Genomic DNA, 19365 nt, shown 5'->3' with positions numbered 1-19365 from the left:
ATCGAAATGGCAAATTTACTCATGACATGTGATCGCACTTAAATGTGAAGGACCACCTAATAGTAGACATGGAGGCTTAATCCAACCTGTCGGTCAGATATCATCTTGTACTTTCCATGGGCTCTGTAATACTATTTACAAATATTCTGAATTCCTGAGTTGCTTCAGAGCTTAATTCTGTATAAGTTCTGTATTTCATTCCTTTCATTTTATTGAACAATTAAAAACTATGACATTAGATTCACAGGATCTTTTGGTTAGTGTCGATGTAGAAGTCCCTATTCATGAAAATGTCGACATTATTTCAAATACATTAGAATCCGAGAATCTGGAACCAAGCCCCATCTTAATTGAAAAATGCTTGTCTGGAACATATTATTCTTATAACGGTAAAATTTTTGAACAAATGCATTTTAAACAAGACGTGTCGGAAAAAATGTCGCAAATAACGCAAATTGAGTATAGAACAGTCACAAAGTTTTTGTAAGCTAAAATTCTTTAAAAATTTGTGGTACTTACAGTACTTCAGCCTCGACTTCAGCTAATAGTTTTTATTTACAGAGCTAGGTTTAGGTTATTATTATTATTATTATTAAAAGTAGGGTTAGCAACTAAAATTATTAAAGAAAGGCTGGATGGTGTGTACGGCCAAAGTTCTTCTTCGTATTCTGAAGTGAAAGGATGGTCGACCAGTGGAGGTGATAACGGAAGATATTGTTGCGATTGTGGAAGAGGTGGTATTGAGTGATCGACGTTTAGAGGTCAAGGAAATCTCAGAAATTACTAATCTTTCGGATACAAGTGTTCGTTGAATCCTGCATGATCATTTAGGTATGCAAAAGGTTAGTGCAAGATGGGTTCCTAAAAACCTTTCGACTATTCAAAAACAACGCCGTGTCGAGTGTGCGCGGTCTTTTTTGGAACTCTGTGGATCGGAACCGAAACCTGTGATAAAAACTATTGTGACGGGAGATGAAACTATGGTCCTCTATTATGACCCTCTATCGAATCAATGGAGTGGCGTCGAAAGGGTGAAGCACCTCCAAGAAAATTCAGAGTCTGCCAGTCAGCAAAAAAGGTGATGGCCACGATCTTTTGAGATTGTGAAGGATTTTTTTTGATAGATGTTAAAGAAACTAATACGTGTAAAACGTCGAGGAAAACTGACCAGAGGCGTGCGTCTTTTGCACGGTAATGCACCTGTCCATACTGCTGGTGTTGCACAAGCGGCCATTTTAGAGTGTGGGTTCCAATAGATAGATCACCCTCCCTATAGTCCAGATATGGCACCCAGCGACTTTTTATATTTGAAAAAGCACTTACGTGGACGGCGGTATAACGACGAAGTTGAGTTAAAAGACGCTGTTTTAGCTCATTTTGCAGACAAAGCAAAAGAATATTTTTTAAAGGGATTGAGTTGTTAATAAAGAGATGTAATAAATGTATTGAAGTTAAGGGGGATTATATTGAAAAATAATAAAAAAAAGTTACTCTACTTTGTTTCTTTCATATTCAGGCCGGAAAATTTTGGCGTTGCCCCGGTACCTTTGTTCGATCGCATTATACGATAATACAGTGTCAACGGAAAGAAGCGCCCTGCGCAACGGTGTTCCTCCACGTTCCCGGTTCCCTTTTTACGTTCGCCTCCCCGGGGACAACCCCTTGCGCGAGCGTAATTACCTTCCTCCATAAACTAACTTTTAGTTCGGTCCCTAATTCGCAATCTCAGCTCATCGCGTGTCTCGGGAGGACCCTTTTGCAATGTGGATGTTTGTGACGTACATCTATAAAAAGCGCGGCGCTTCAGACGGGTTTTATCCGTTTTGTGGTTCGCCCGTATGTCACGAAAAAGTTCTAATCACGAAAAACGTTAAAGAGACTTTTATTATCATCATTACGGGGGTTTTACTACAAATTAAAAAGTTCGAACACTTCCCAATCTAATATACCGGCCTTGCTCGAGTCGAACTAATGGATAGCATCTAATTATGTCTAAACACTTCCATCGCAATTAATTTTAGTTGGCCCGGCTTCGTTCGATCAGAAATGTAAACTATAAAAAAAGTGAAGCAAATTTTGTGTGACATCTAAATTGCAAAACCAAGTACAATACAAAAACGCAATTGCAAGGCTCTAAGGCTGACAGAAAAAAACAATGTTATGTATGCTAAATAGGTTCAATAAGGCAGACGAACAGGAAGGGAAAGAAAAATCACAATTTCCATTCAACGCATTTCAGGTTATCATAAAATACATTCAGGACACTTTTTAATTAATTAAAAATTAATTAAAGTTCCGGTGGTAAAGAAGGACAACAGATGTTATTACTGACCAACTTATAATGGGTGTTTTTTTTCTATGCATAAAACTTTAAGTTGGCATTACTGTTTAAGATGGCGACCGATTTAACATCTGTCAAGTGATTTATTCTCAGTTTGGTTTGGCAAATCATCATGAATTCATCGAGTAAGGCGGGCATTCGTCGAATGGGCCCAAAACGAGATCGCCGTTGTTCCCGATTCTCATAAGCGAAATTTGTTTAGCGATGAAGCGCACTTCTGGTTGAATGTCTACGTCAACAAACAAAACTGCCGCATTTGGAGCGAAGCTAATCCTCAAGTGTATGTCGAAACACCGTTACATCCAGAAAAACTGGCTGTTTGGTGCGCTTTATGGGCTGGTGGAATCAATGGTCCGTACTTCTTCGAAAACGATGATGGCCAGAACGTTACAGTCAATGGTGATCGGTATAGAGCTATGATTACTAACTCTTTCATTCCTGAATTGAATAAGCATGATGTCCAGGAGATGTGGTTTCAACAAGAAGGCGCAACATGTCACACTCGATTATTGAAAGACACGTTTGGTGACCTCCTAATTTCACGTTTTAGACCTGTGAATTGGCCTCCAAGATCTTGTGATTTAACACTGCTAGACTACTTTCTGTGGGGCTATGTAAAGTCATTGGTTTATGCGGATAAGTCACAAACGCTTGACCATTTGAAAGACAACATTCGCCGTGTTATTGCCGATATACGGCCACAAATGTATCATCACACAAAAAGATCCTATTTCACTTCTCATTCCAACAAAGCCAAATATTTTTAAAATTAATGTTGTTACAGCGTAGCTTTTATACCTGTCGTAAGTTCTCCAAGGATAAACTTATCTGATAGTAGACCCAATACATCCAGAATAAAAATTAGAAACTGACTCAGCCATCTACCTATCATATCCCATGCAATCAATAGGTGATAATTCTGGTGATCCTGCAGTTCAGGGAAAAAGTTTTACATCAGTAGCTTGTCGGGGGAAGTTTCAGACAAAATTCGATCTTCTGTCCAATAAAAAACCGCTCCCGACTATGAAATCCACTTCTTCTTCTTCTTATGGCGCCGTCTCCTTTCGAAGAATGGCGATCCAAATAGCTAACGTGGTTCTACGGAAGATGTCGAGCGATGAGCAACCAAATCGTCGAATGTCCTTCAACCAAGAGTTTTGGCGACTGCCGACCGACCTTGCCTTGGACTTTGCATTCTATGATTAGGCGCAGAAGTTCATACTTTTCACTTCGCATTATTTGCCCAATATAACGAGTTTTTCTTTCTTTGATGGTAAGCATAAGTTCTTTTTGTTTTCTCATGCGATTGAGAACTTCTACGTTTGTTACTCTTTGGACCCATGATATTCTTAGTATACGACGGTAAATGTACATTTCAAATGCATCTATTTTCTCTTCTAGTGATGGGTTTAGGGTCCAACTCTCACATCCGTACAGAAAAACCGAGAAAACATAGTATCTGACCGAAAAGTCGTCTCATATTCAGGAATGTTTTGCTGGCCTATTCTATGCGGCATCTGACTTCTTTCCTTGGATCACATTGATCATTTATGATGTTCCCCAAATATTTGTATGAAGACACTTGTTCCACCGCAGCACCATCAACATTCCGACGAACCTGAACAGGTGTCTCGGTAAATGCAATGACCTTAGTTTTTGTAGTGTTTATGAGGAGGCCAGCGTTTTCGCTATATCGCACTATGTGATCCATTAGCCTCTGCAGGTCCGGCGCATTCTCGGCTAGCACAACGGTGTCGTCGGCATATCTGATGTTGTTGATTATTTTCTCGTTGACCTTAATCCCACACTCGATTCCGTCCAGAGCCTCTGAGTATAAGTTGAATAACAGCGGCGATAACTCACAGCCTTGCCTCAGACTTCTTCTAATCATGATTGCCTCTGATGTTGTTTCTTCAATTTTCACTAATGCGTTTTGCTTCCAGTAGAGATTTGTAATTAATCGGATTTCCTCTCTATCTATTCCAGTTTTTTTGAGTACTTCTATGAGCTTTTGATGTTTAACGCAGTCGAAAGCTTTTTTATAATCTATGAAACAAGCAACTACATTGACATTCATGTCCCTGCATCGCTGAGATAGAACATTCAGCGCGAATAGCGCTTCACGAGTACCTTTCATCTTTGGAGTTTATTCTCTATACCTAAGATGATATCGTTATTTTTGTTACGTAAGGTGGCCGCTGGACGTTTCTTGTTGCAGTTTGCAATCTCTTTAACTTAAACTCTTAAACCCCCCCTCAGAGCTCAATAATATTTCTATTTAATCCGCTTCCACGTAACGGCAGTCCTGGCATAACTTGACCCGACATAATTCGTTCCCGCAATTTTGCATATCAGCATTTAAGTGCCACTTCGATATATCAACACTGCGAAACCCCTATTATTCGGGCGACGGTTCATCAACAAAAGGGCCCGGCCTAATTACGGGAAGTTCATGACAAATCCGAGCAACGCAACGACAGTTTAAACAACCCCCGCTAGCCAGCTAACTGTCGGACCCTGTGTTTTGCCCGGCACGCCCTTAATTCACGATCAGATCGGACAGGCAGCTTCGCACCGTCCGGCGTGAATCTTGCTCCGAATTGCTCGATTTATATCTGCCGTATAACGATGCTCGTTCATCATCGTCGAGCAAAGCCGCACATATTTCAAGGGTAGAACTGTCTGGGATCCGCACCCGCATGGTTTTGGCGCATCGCCGCGTATTTACCATCAAATTGTTAATCTCTCTCGAAATTGTCCTCTTCTGATATTTTATAAGCGTCTTTGAAGAATTTTCGAAAAAAAAATCCACAATTTGGTTTTGTTCTTGTAAGCTCTTGAAGCTCATTTATTCTTGTCAATAGAGATTTCATGTAATTGGCAATTTTTTCCTTGATATACCACATTCTCTCCTCTTGCTGCCTTTTCTCAGGATATCTAGTGAACCGATCATGTAATAAACAAATTCACGTCCGTTCGGAGAAATATGACTACGAATCACGCAAAGTGACACTGACACGGGTTAGAACGAAGGAAGAAACAGAGTTTCGTCCCGTCCGATGGACCGGTTAAGATTAATAGACACTGAGCGGACGCTGAAGGGATATCCCATTACGGACGCGTGACGGCCGATTCCCGGAACCGTATTTTTTACTTAACCGCTTCGCAGACAATGGACCTCAAAATAAATTCATGATCTGGGAACGTGGAGCTTTGGGACCGCGGCGTTTGTCGGTTATTAAATCTAAATGGGATTTGCCTTGGTTAGGGGGACCCGACTATAAGAAGGGAAGACACGAAGGGTCACCTCGAATGTTGTCCACGACATTGTCTTTCCATTTAGTACATTTTCCTAAGCACTTCGTGGCAAGGTGTCTCATAATAAGAAGCCGTTCCTGAAGGTGTGATTCCTTGGATGATTTTAAGAAAAAAATTTATACCAAAGTAGCTCAGCAATCGCTTTACTTTTGATAAACAGAGTATATAAAATAAAAAAACCCTTTTTCCGCATTGTCGTTACAACGAGCGATGTCAACAACAGATTACATTTTAAAAACTGAGAATTCATTTCTTCGTAAAAATGACGACAAAAACACATCAAAATGACCTTTTCACCTGCTAGTATGCACGCTTCCGCTCTTTTTCTCATCGAGGCTAGCATCCTCTCTAGACATGCTGAAGTGTTTATTTTTTTGGTTACTTTAGATGTTATTACTTTGTAGAGTTCGCCCACCATAAAATTAATACCCTTTTTACAACCTTTTATGGTTATGGTTTTGACTCCGGAATGAATTTAAGACCTGCCCTGTTGTAAAGCTGAAGGGAATATTCTTTTCAGCACGCGTACAACAAGCCAGGACCGTATTTAAGATGTTAGCCGACAAGAACTGTGCCGTGCGGACTGTTGATTTTAAGAGTGGGGAAATTTTCTGTGATTAAACTGTTAGAATTCATATTAGTGTGCTTTTTATGAATCTCCCTACCTACTTGAGATAGATCGATGACTCTAAAATACTTTCCTAGGAAAGCAATACAGAATCTTATGTAGTTTGCTATTGGTTGATGTCATACAGTATTTTCTTAGCCGTCGAAGCTTTGGAGTTATTTCTATGAACATGGACTGTTGACAAGAGACTTTGCGTGCATTTGTACGACGAAATGGTTTTTGTTACAAAACCATCGATAAGAGACACGCTTTGAATGAAACCCAGTTTAAGAAGAAACAACACCGCGCCTGGGGCAATAGAATTAATTAGAAGTGAAGTAGAAAAAAAATCTGCTTCTATTCAATTCTGACGGTCATATCAGTAACCAAAAACTAACGGTCGTAGAAAAAGTATACTACGCAACACATTTGGTAAACTTTTCAACTCACTCGTTTATTAAACACTCGCTCTGCTAGTGGCAAAGACACTCGTGACTCAAATGTCGTTTACAACACTTCCTGTATAATATACTAATTTATATATATACAGGATGACCACTGACCAATATTGGACGCTACTGGACCTAGAGTTTTAGGAATAAAAAATGTAACATTAAGACAAAATTTAAACCGCTGTATTTTACCGCAATTGATGAGGTGAAAATTGTGAAATTAAGCTATGACAAATAACTGTAAGCCTGAAAAAGTCCTCATAAGTTTTGTCGCACATTCCAGTGGCAAAGGTACAGCGAAGCTAAGGTAAAAGCCTGGAGGTTTTCAGGCAAACTAATATATAGCTGTTGGCTGCTTTAATGTTGGTGTTGAGAAAAATTGAACGGTTGAAGACCGTTCTGAACATTTGAAAACTCTGAGAGATAAAACTGTTGCCACTGTTGTTTATTTGTTTAAGTAGTCCCAAAAAAAAAATTAGATTACATGCTGATAAAGCTTAAGACGTAGGTACCGAACGCTCTTTCAAATAGGAACTTATTCTACAGAAAGTACTTTGATATATTATGAGACTTCGCATACCCCAAAGTATAAGATACCACGCGAGAACCGTATCCCATGCGGTGCCGCAACTCCAATACAGTCCACGCATGCGTTAACAAATAAACAGTGTATTATATCATTCACGTTACCTGCAATTTATTGCCCGGAATGGGGAAGTGTTCCATTAATCCGGAATAGAAGTCGTAATTATTCCGACCCACGCTTTATGCACTTCCGCGGACCAAAAAGATGTAGTTCGCATACGTAATTAGCTACGCTAGCGATCCTCGGACGGATCAGTTTTTTAAAAATCCTCTTTATCCCGAACGTCGAGCGCGGTTGTTCATATTTTACGTCTTGCGAGAGATAAGCGACCGCCTTAAAGACGAGAGAGTTTCCGGCTCTTCTACTACGCGAGGGAATTTGTCTCCGACAAAAAGACCAAACGGAGTCGCTAAAAATATTCCGGAACGAGTTGCATTTTTGGTTTCTAGGTTTCTACGAGTGGCACGGAATATTGATTTTACGCTTGGTATACTGGCTCCCGTGATTTGGCTTTTCACTAGACTAAGTAATTGGTTTTTTATTACACTATTTATTTTATTTATTGCTGCACCAAACATATATTCTATTACACTACAACAATTTAGATGGCACACGTTTTAAGGCACACAATGGGCCTAATAAAACGCAGATATCCAGCGAGGCCTGTTCAAGCCTCAATTTGATGTAAACAAAATTACCCGAAGAACAAGAAAAATTGTTTTTAAATAAACTAAGTTAAATATGTTACGCAGGGTTTGTACATTAATCATTAAATATGATTTTTCTACTCCCGTCTGTAAAATACCTTTACTTTACCACGTCAGTTTCGTTTCCCACGAATCCGAGCCGCTTCGGACATTTCCGGGATTTTACCGATATTTCCCATGATATTTCGCCAATGTATTCTTTGCCGCATACGCATGGCACGCTGCAAACTCCTGGCACGTGGAGATATTTTTGGACAAGTGGTAAATCTGGTTTTGACGTTATACTTCTTTAGAACTTTCAATACGTGGTCAGTGATATTTTTTTTGAATGTAAGGAAGGACCACAGTCGCAAATGTAGGATTGCTTTCGGCCTCATTCCTATTGGAAGGTTGTGGTGAAGTGTATTTTTTGATCAGGCGCTTAATATAAGAGCAGAGTAAGGTAATTCTGGGTTCAATGACTTGGGCTGAGACAGTTTTATGTCCCTCATTTAGCTCCGCCCTCCTCAAATAATATATAAGCAGGTACAGAGTAAAATGCGAGCCAGTCTCGGTCAAGCTCTGAAAAAGCCGACGGGAAGATTGGCGTAACGTCAGCAAGTTCGACTCAGCAAAAACCGACGCAGGAGGGATCCAGAAGTATTGCAAAAAAATATTCAGGAGGTTTAAACTTAATTAATTTAAAATAGCACGGTGTAACCAAATCTGTTGCGCATGCAATGCAAACAGCCAAGTATGGAGGAATACGAACCTCCATAAACAAGCTGCAAAGATGAATTTTGTATTTTCTGGATACTATACTGGTCAGCAGCGTCCAGGTAAGTAGCGTACATACCACAACAATGATTGAACCGTGACAGAACGAACTACTACAAAGTAGTAGTGCAAGTGGAACCGCAATGCAAAACTTTTCCATGAATCCGAGTTTTTTTTTTTTTTTGTTTTTAACATTATGTACCTGGGAGTCACTTCCAAAAGCCAACACCGACGACTGAGTTAGATTTAGCAGCAGTATATGTTCGGAGGCAATTTTATAAAAGTTCTTTAAATCAGTGTTACAATACAATATTTTAAAACCTTGACAAACTTAAAGTACAGATTGTATACAACAAGTTACCCAATATGCTACCTTGAACCAGAACACTTGTTACACTCAATCGATAAAAACGAATTTAAAAATACGCGTTTACCTTCACTAAACCCAATGTGGTGTAAAATTTGTAAACTCAGATTGTTTTGTGGGTAATATATCAAAAAGAGCTAAGAATTTTATTATTTGCCTATCAATTATTTTTTCTAAAACTTTCGAGAGAGTAGGAAGGATGCTAATTGACCTCAGTTGTTTAAATTCTGTGGGGTTCTTTACTTTAGGAAGAGGTAGGTAGGTTTATGATATGTGCAATAAAGGGGATTATAAAAATAAAAATCTAAAAACTTCATCACTTACCATTTAAATAACATATTGCCTTCCATTATACCTTTATACCAGAATTACCCTTAATGACAGAAATAAATAAGAAAAAAATACCCACCCCAGATAAGATTTTAATGGATGACAGCAAAACATTATTCAGTTGATACCTATCTGATGGCCTTGATGGAAGGCTTGTCAACTGGTGTTAACGTGCCATCAGGAAAAGGGAAGAGGTTAATAATGCACTATATTGGAAGAGGTATTTTTAAAAGAAACTTTGCTAACCCTTCGTATATTTTTCAAAACTATTTTGGTGAAACAATACGACGTCACTATAGGAGACTTAACATCAACTGCACTTACTGAATTTTACCAATACCATCCCTATAAATTAACTGAGACCATATATCAAGTTTTCGGTGTGTGTATTTTTTGCGCCGCTTGTAAAATGTATGCATAATTTGTGAAACATTTACGTTACCGCATAAATCCGAAAAATGTTTGGCAAGGCTCCGGCCGACTGACCCGGCGCGCCCGACGCCGCCATTGGTCGGCACTATATCGATAATTTAGCGGTTACGCATTTTTGTTAATTTCACTATACGGCCGAATTGATTTGCCATTAGCGCGGAATTTGATTCGGCCCGTTTCGGTGCTAGTACATCAGGCGACGAAATTACTAACCGTACACGCGACCGTCACTATACAGAGTGATTCATGGTATGTTTTAGGGTGAACGAAATGTACTACCGTTCTGAAAATCATGGGGGTGGGGTAGAGAGGGGGGAGGTAGAGAGGGGTGTGAGAGAGAGTTGGGGGGGGGGGGGGTGGAAGGGAGGGAGGGAGGGAGAGAGATTATGAAAGTATCCTCAACAACAACAAATGTTTAATCAAAACCAAATAATTCGGCTCCCCTGAAGCCAGCAGTTTTGGTTCCGTCTGTATGCCAAATCATGTCTTTTCATGGGAAACATGTTTTCTGTTCCGTCCATTCTTGCCTTCTATATATCACAACTCAAGACGGAGTAAAAATCACACAATGCAACAATGCACAATGCAATGTAACGTGATCTGTATTCACCAAAAACTGAGTGTTAAGTATGATAAGAAGTGCAGCAATTTTGTTCAACAAATTAGTAATGAATAAGTTACAGATTATACAGATACAGAAAAACCCACCACTTAATATCATCTTTATACTCTATATAAAATCAATTTTAAACATAGCCTGCGGGCTCGTGGCTCTAACATAAACCAATGCGGAGACGGCACCAGAACCGGGTCAAACCTCATTTCCCGTCATTTTACGATGAAACAACATTTTGCCGAGCAATCTCCGCTGACCTGCAGTCTGCGTACATAAATAGGTTAATAGACGTCCCTGTGTACACCAAACCTCGTTACCCCCGTACAATATAGCGTCGTAATTAACGGGAAACAGGAAAGGGCCAATTAGGGAAGACGGCGCCTCGGTACCCAAGACGTTTCCGCAATTTCCCGCTGCCGCCCGCGGTCCGCGCTTCCCGACTGTCAAAATAATTGTGGACTCTCCTGCGTTGCCCAAATATAGGCGCCTCCAAGTAGGTACAGAAATGACTTGTTAGTCTAGATGTCCTTTCGCTATTGGTCATTTTAAAAAGGAAATTAATTATTAATTAATTTATTAATTTTAAATAATAATTAATATTAATTAATATTAATCAGGAATCAATATTAATTAGGAAGATGACTTATTAGTTGATTTTCCTTCAGTATATCTTAACAATGAAAAAATTTGGTAACTATACTATACAGCAATGCAACAATGCAGATATATATGAACGTGTAAATGTACGCAAAAACTAGTGGTCGCAGAAGAACTATAGCACACAACATGTCCATAAATTTCTTCAGTCACGTAACTAAAATGGCGGAAGTGTAAGTCAATTAGTAAAACATGCAGCAAAAGGGCTAAAATAAATCGCGATACTATTAAAGCTTCAATTAGAAAGAAAAATCATTGCTCCAGATAGCAAAGAATAAGCCTTATATAGTAGTTAAATAAACAATAAATATCAAAGAGGGAAAGAAAAGTCCTATGTGTTGAGATATAGTCAACAATCCCCTATTAAGCAAGTTAATTAACAGTTTTTATGATTCTAAGTATACTTAAGACATCATCCTTATTATTATTATTTACTGTAGATCCCTTAAAAGATGATGTCCGAATAGACGTGTTCTACAAAAAATAATTAAGGACCGTACTATAGAATTTATTTTGTAGGTTTAGGTTATTCTAGTTTCTGTAACCTTTCGACCTTTTTTTGACCTAGCTAAGTGCTCGCTAATTCAGTACGGTGTGTGGAATCGATCCTGTTAATGGAGTTCGAAGTTTTCGAAGACTCGATATTTTAGTCACCGTATACCTTTCATAGTTCAGTTCTTTTAAATTAATAAATAATATGAGGAACGGTCCTTTAAACTTCAAACAGAAAAAGAAAAAAAGTGGAGCTTAACTCCATTATTGTTTGTTTTGTTCAACGGTTTGCCTGTAAACTAAAAGGTGGCGCTTTGTTATGCTGAAGGCCAGGATATTTTGATTGTATGGTCCTCGTTCTCCTTCGTACTAGATTATGAAGCTATCGTTTTTTCTCTCTATATCCGTGTTAAGAATACTAAAAGTAGAGCTAAATACTTTTTTTTTTGGTTTGTCCAAGGGTTTGCTTGTAAACTACAAGATTGGGCTTTGTTACGTTCAAGGATTTTTTCTTGGCCAGGATATCTTGATTGCAGGGTCCTCCTTCTCCTTGGCACTGCATTATGAAGCTATCGTTTTTACTCTACATGTCTGTGTTACAAGGGTTTGCTTGTAAACTACAAGGTGAGGGCTTTGTTACGTCGAAGAATCGGAGCTGGGACTATTTTTTGGTCAGGATAATTTCATTGCATGGTCCTCGTTCTCCTTCACATAGCAGTAAAGCAATCGATATTACTGTACATTTAAGTTTTAATTAATAATGTGTTGTACGTTACTGGTGTGAGTAATAAAGGAGATCATTATCATTCTTTGTAGAGCTAAGCTAATTCAGTCAATGAGGTAACTTCTCCCTTTTTACAAAACTTCTGGATTCCTCCTACTCTGTCTCTACCTGTCACCAATTTGGGAATCAGTCATCCGACACAGTGTTTATACTCCTCATTAGCGTCCCCACGCCCCCCTCAAAAAATATATAAGCAGGTACATTGTAAAATACGAGCCAGTTTCAGTTAAGCTCTGAAGAAGCCACCAGGATGATTGGCGAAACGTCAGCTACTTCGACTAAGCAAAAACCGACGCAGGAGGAATCCAGAAGTTTTGTAAAAAGCATCTCAGTAGCCTGTGGAAGTTTCTTTGAAAAATTGAGATTGAGATACCAGGTTTTATTGGGATACCGGGAGGTTATAATAGGCGACCTCGCGTCCTATTAATTTTCCGCCGTATAAAGGTGCGGATTAATAGCGGGGGCGGGTGTCGGGGTTGCAATTAAGCCGAGCGGATGTGTCTTGAGCCTGTTTCGCAAAACGTGTACTTCGGAATAAGCCGTTTAAACGCGCCGCCTAACACGTTACGGGGCGGATAACGTCACGACACGGGTAATTGAAAGGGTTACACAACCGGCGGTTTCGGGACAAGACGGTCGCCGCCTAGAAACCGGTCGCAAATATCGGTAGATTAACAATTAAGAAGAACGCCGTTAAATAAGCCGCTTTCGAGTGATATTTCGTGTCGAACCGGTCGGTGCATGCGGTGCCGGTAACAACGTTACGTATATTTGAGCTGCTACGCAAGATGGGCTTCTCGTACGAGACACACCGGGTGTACCAAGCGGCGACGAGGAACGATAATAGAGAAATGGGCAGCAAAAAAAAAAGCATTTCGACTTTCTTGCCAATTAAAGCAACAAATACAATTGACAGTAATCCAGATGTAAACAACGAGACCGGCAATCAGTCTCTAAAGCGAAATCATACGCTGTGACGTCACGCGATCTTTCCGGTAGTATTGTTTTTTTCTAGCATTACAAAAAAAATTACTGTAACTGATTGCACATTTAATGCCGAGCATTGGCGGGGAAAGGGATAAACGGATTCGCGAGAGTTTAGCCGTGCCCTTAATTGGGCGCGCGCCGGCTCTCCGCGGGTGGACGTGGATAAATGGCTCTAGCGGATACTAAATCTGCAATAAATAAAATGAAGCCCCGACTGTAAATAGTAACGACACTCATTTGTTTTTTGTCTACGACCCAGACACGTTCGAACGCGCCCCCCCCTTTACGGGATGCATTTAATTGAGAGCCGTGTCGGATCGTTATACTGTTTACTCCACCATTATAACGTTTCGCCTTTGTTGCTAAAAAACGAATTTAGTTGTTTTTAACTTACAGAACTTGGAATATATGACCTATAATGACTTATAAGTAACTGATATTAAATGATATAGATGCTGCAAAAGACAGCTTCAGAAGTGTTTGTACTATCAATATAAGGCGTCTTATCTGATAACTAGAAATAAATTTCGATCAGTCCACCCCAAGAAATTCTTATTTGATTGGCATATCATAACATCTTCTTCTCTTCTTATTCTTTCTATAAGGCTTTTGCCTTGTACTCTGTAGTCAGGCACGTAGAATATGAGCTCCAGCTCTCATGCCATTGTATGGGAGGACGTCCAGGATCTTGGGAGACCATCTCTTGCAATTTTCGGCAGCCTGTGATCATCCATCCGTTCAACATGACTCTCTATATTCGCGCCTTCTGTTTCGGGACGATCGTACAATATCAAGGACACCGCAAAGTTCTCTGATATCTTCGCTTCTTTTGTGGTCCCTCAGCCTGTTATAGATCGTAGAGTTCTCATCCCTGCTCTTCGGATGATTCTTTTTGTTGCCGAGTTTTCCGCAATTGTTTCTACAGCGTATGTCATAACCGATCCCACACGAGTTTTCCTTTCTATGGTCCTATATTTGTTTAGTCGTATTACATCTCCCAGGTACCCTGCTTATAGAACTCTCTTGGTTATTGGAGATCTCTGCTGCTCGTAACGCTGACGCCGAGACAATTAAAACTCATGACCTGCTCTACAGGTTCATTGTATATGGGAAATTTACATCTTCTGGGCTCTTTTGATATCCATCTTGTACTTGGAGGCGATGTTTTCGAACTTAAAGAGCATTCTCTGCAGGTTGTCTTCATCTTCCGATGTAAACACCGCATTTCATTGTCCCCTAGTCGGCATCTTTCCAATATTCTTCACTTCAGATATTAGTTCATTCATAATCAAATTAAAAAGGATAGGTCTTAGGCTGTAGCCTTGTCTTATTCCTGTCTGCATGGGTATTTTGCGTGTTTTTCTGCTCTCCACTTGTATTTGGGTCATATTGTCGGTATTTAACTCAACCACGATCTTTATTAAATGACAAATGAAGATTTTCTAAGATCTCTTAACAAATCACGTGAGGAAAACGTAAGCAAAAATTGATGTTGAATTCATATTTATTTATTTTATTTTATTATTTATTTATATTAATTAATACACACCGGAAGGAAGAGAGATGCAATGTTATCGCTATATACATTGCATTGGAAGAAGGTCTGCTGTTGATATAATCTTATGAATGTTTTATTCGAGCCCCTGAAAGTTATACGAAACCTTCGCCTGAGTGCAGCGATGCACTTAAATTAGACTCGTCCCCTTAAAACCCCAATCGCAACTGCCGTTTGGGAAACAATGATTTTGCGAGGCTCCTAATTTAATCCGTGCCGATACTATACGCGTTTACATTTACGGGCAAACCTAGTTGGTATGCAACGGATCGGAAATTTGGGACGTCGTCGCCGACCCGCCCCGGGGACGGTCGATCCGTTCATTATGCAAAACGTCGGGTCCGAGCGCGAAATCCTAACGTAGAGTTTTAATTAACCCGTTCGTAAAACAAAGAAACAAGGCGGGCGCCCGCGTAAAATCCGCAACTTCACGTTTTGAAATTCCATTATACTTCGTCTATTTAAACCCCGTGGGCATTCGCCGAGACGTGGAGGTTTGGGAAGGACAGAGCAGGATTTCCGACATGCTCAAAAGGTCCCAAACGTTCAAAAAATACCCATTAATCCTTCATGAACTGTTTCAGTGGCGCATGACTTAACACAGACTGGCAAACCGCACCGAGAAATTCCGAAAAATTTCAGAGTAATTAAAAGGAATTCCAGAAGAATTCGGACAGGAATTGCGGTGTCCATCTGCCCTCTGCGGTTTACTCTTTGCTTAACACTAATTTTAATGAGACAATACTATGAATCTGTATCTATCTATCAAAATTAGAGGTGACCAATGACAAGCTGTGGTCACATTAAGATGTAGAATTCAGGTTATTGCTGGACATTCCTAATTTTCTACTTCTCCCATCAAGTTCGAGCCTTCAAGCTCCAAGATATCAGTCTCTAGTTTTAAGTAGGCGGACCTCGATACCACTTAAGCACATCCTGCTGCACATACTTCGCCCATCAAGTTCAACCCTTCTCTGGAGTCTGTTATTTTATGTCGAGAAGTGGCCTTCAAGCTTCAAGGATATCAGTCTCTAGTTTTCAGTATCACCCTTTCCTCACCCACCATGCACACCTTTGGGTTTTCCATTCAAAAAGACTTTATCTAAGGATCAGGGTCTGGATTGATGGCAACTGATGGTGGATTAGTTTTATGGTATATCATATCACGGCCTCATCCCGAACGACGCAGAAAAGGGGCAACAATAGATTCGGAGCGTGTGAAGTTCTTTGTTAAATTTTAAAATAGACTGAATGTGCAAGAGCTGTCTTTGCAAATCTCGTAGACAACAACCGACGTAAACGAATGGACCATTCAAGCTGGATCCGTTCCTGCGGATCGTGACGTCAGCAAAGCAATTCACGGCGGATACAATGGCTCGAGATGGCGACAAAAGAAAATGGAAACCACACGTATACTCCCTTAAGCCTGGCGGAGATAATGAAGGGAGCGTTAGGGTTTTATGTAGTTGGAAAGTATCTATTATTTCAGTTTCCAATTGTTGTTTTGCAGTAGCAAATAAGTAATTTCGCGAAGTGGGTCAGAGAGGACAATATATAGAACAGCGCGTACTTGAGAAATACATGATGACATCACATGCCAGTAAACAAGGAGTTTGATTCATCTCTTTAGGCGTCCAAAACTATCCAACCTTGATAAAGTAACAGTTATTTAAAGGAAATTATGAAAACAATTATTTGATTCATTTAGTACTAGAAAGTGAATTTCAAACAGACCATTTATGACCTGTGCCGTTATCTCTTAACTTCATGGAGGAATCGCCGAATCGTTAATCACAATATTTTTATTAATACTATTTTCTGAAGATGTTAACTTTCTGGGACACAAAAACTAGCATTCTAATCCCTCCTAATTAAGAATAATAATAGTATCATGGAGTTACGTCAATAAATAATACTCAAACGAAGGAGATACCTTGAAATGCAACAAGTGAACACGCCGAACCTACCTTAACTTGGAAATCATAACTGACAGGTCATGTAGTACAGACCTGTACACAAGCTAAGATGAGTCAGCGAATAAAGAATGGACAGGGAACGAAGTTAGTTAACGAAGGTAATGTTCAGTGAATACGGAGATAATTTGTGACTATATGATGACATAGAGTTTGGCTGATGCCACGTGCGACAATGTAGGAAATAAAATAAGATGATTAATTAAGTTATTTCTTTATCGGGCACCTTTTATATAAAGAAATCAGAATTTATACCACATTGAAGATAAATAATAACGGAAAACGTGCGACATATTTTTTTTAACTGCCTTAATTATAAAAAACTGGAAGACACCTCATGATTTAAAAGTCTACATGCCCAATAGAATGTGAATTGGGAGGGGATAAAACTAAATGTGCTAAAATTAAAAAAAAAAATTATTCTTTTCTGAGAAACAGTTTAAACAAACCATCAACATTGTTTTTCATTGAAGCATATAGTTGCAAAAAAAAATGTTCCACATCATCACATCTGTGATAAAATGCCAAGCAAAAACGTTTTGAAGACTTTTTAAATCCTCAATTTAGGAAAGCTACCTAGCTTAGCTTAGCTATTTAGAAGAAATGCAAAAAAATTATACATAATACATATGATATAAAATAATAATAAAATATAATATTAAAATAAAATATAAAAACATAAATACATAAAATGAAAAATATAAAAAAAATTAAATAATAAAAAATGACAAGAACGTATTCAAATGAAGTTTTAAACATCATCAGTCATTTGTTATTTTTTATAGACATTTTTAGGAGCACTGTTTTTCCGATTTAATTCGACAACACGTCATTTGCGTTGACTATAACCAACAAACAAAGGAACACAGCTGGTCGACGGTAGAATTTTAGAAATTTTATCAATTTCTTGTTAGGTCTCAATGTCATTGATCGATAGAGTTTAAGATTCTTCAAAACACACACGTAAAAGAACAAGTCGGTATAACACATAAATCGTAATACTTGAAATTGTTTGTTTGTTTGAGATATCTCCAAGAACGGATAAGTAAATATAAAGCAAAGAAGAACTTTTTTTAATATGACTGACGATGAAGGGACTAAAATATGTAGGGTTCGCGACCAAGAATACATGCTTGTTACTTCGTATACCACTTCGACTTCGACTTACCATAAAAATCAACCGAACTAGATGCCGTTCCGGCCGTACCTGGAAACAAAAGAAAGGCGTCAATTTAAAAAAAGAACCTAAAAGTCCGGAACTTAAATTCTGGCCGCTCAATTTTCAAATGGAAATTTCGCGTCGTCATTAGGAGGAAGAGGAGAAATGCCCGGGAAATGTCGCCTGGCATTTATCCCGTCCGAAATTAGATTCTTCTTGCTTTTGCCGATGGCAATTTTTCTGCGGAAAGTGCCCCGACGTCCCTTTGTGCATTTTTTTTAATGGAAAGAATGGAAGAGAAGTTAATTTAAGGCCATTGTTGTCGCGGGACGGAAGTCTCCCATAAGATATTATTTATCGAGAAAATTGGAAATAAAATTGAAGTGACGCTTCCCGCACGCCAGATCGGTGTGTAATTAGCTATTTTACAGACGGGAGTAGAGGACATTACTTGATCCATCTGTGATAAAATGTACTTCAGTATGAGTCCACGATAATAGAATTTCACATTCTGTATGATACCCTGAACTAGGGGTTGTAATTTTACCTCATGGGGGTGCGATGCTGTAGGGCCATTTTTCTATCAAATTATAAAAACCATTCAGTCATAATATCTCGTGTCATCTATGCTTTCTTGTTAAATTTCCATATTGCCGATAAATTTTTAATTCAATGCCCTAGGTTGGGCAGCCTTTTCAATCACAAGCAAATATTCTTTTTGTACTGCCATATTAACACAAAATAAATGAAAGTGTTTTGTTAGGTAAGAATCGAAAGAAAAGGTCAGTGTCACGGGCCTTGTAAACATGGTGTGGCTGATATCCGAGGAGTATCTTTAAACTGATTTACGTCTTCTGACTCACATCTGCTGATTCTCCGGAAATACACTTATCGCATGTTTCTGGCGCCACTTTTCCAGCCATTGGAAGCTTTAAAATTTCCAAAAAATTGGGTTTTTCGGCTATTTCTTAAGCCTTGGCCTTTACTAAGTACCCCGATATTGGAATGTTTCGACCCCGCAGCCGAGAAAACCAAACAAAACATACTTTGTCAATTTGAAGTCTCTCAGTTTTTACAAAATTTCGTTTTTGATCAATATTGCTTCCCCACTCCCACTGTAAAGAAAGGCTGTCCTTATTTTTCACAATTTCCGCCGCTTGAGTTTTCCCGATTTTAATTTTTTCTGCGAGTTTCAGCACTTCTTCACTTCAGCGTTTTCCGAAATGTTAACAATTTCCATTTTTTC

At 39.1% G+C, this 19365-nt stretch overlaps 1 protein-coding gene across 4 annotated transcripts in view; it reads right to left on the bottom strand.

Annotated features, from left to right (window-relative positions):
* The window catches only part of LOC132706645 (calsyntenin-1), a 146090-nt gene that overhangs the window by 91263 nt on the left and 35462 nt on the right, over window positions 1-19365 (bottom strand). For 3 of the 4 annotated variants that reach the window (XM_060678106.1, XM_060678107.1, XM_060678108.1), the window contains exon 2: window positions 18129-18167. The exons of the other annotated variant lie outside the window; for it this stretch is intronic. In XM_060678106.1, coding sequence (XP_060534089.1) covers window positions 18129-18167 — 39 coding nt within the window. The remainder of the gene's footprint in view (window positions 1-18128; window positions 18168-19365) is intronic. 4 annotated transcript variants of the gene reach the window in all.

Source organism: Cylas formicarius, unplaced genomic scaffold (assembly GCF_029955315.1).
Source record: "Cylas formicarius isolate icCylForm1 unplaced genomic scaffold, icCylForm1.1 PGA_scaffold_8__14_contigs__length_24414737, whole genome shotgun sequence".
Classification (NCBI taxonomy): Eukaryota; Metazoa; Arthropoda; class Insecta; order Coleoptera; family Brentidae; genus Cylas; species Cylas formicarius.
This window is presented reverse-complemented; position numbering and strand designations above follow the sequence as displayed.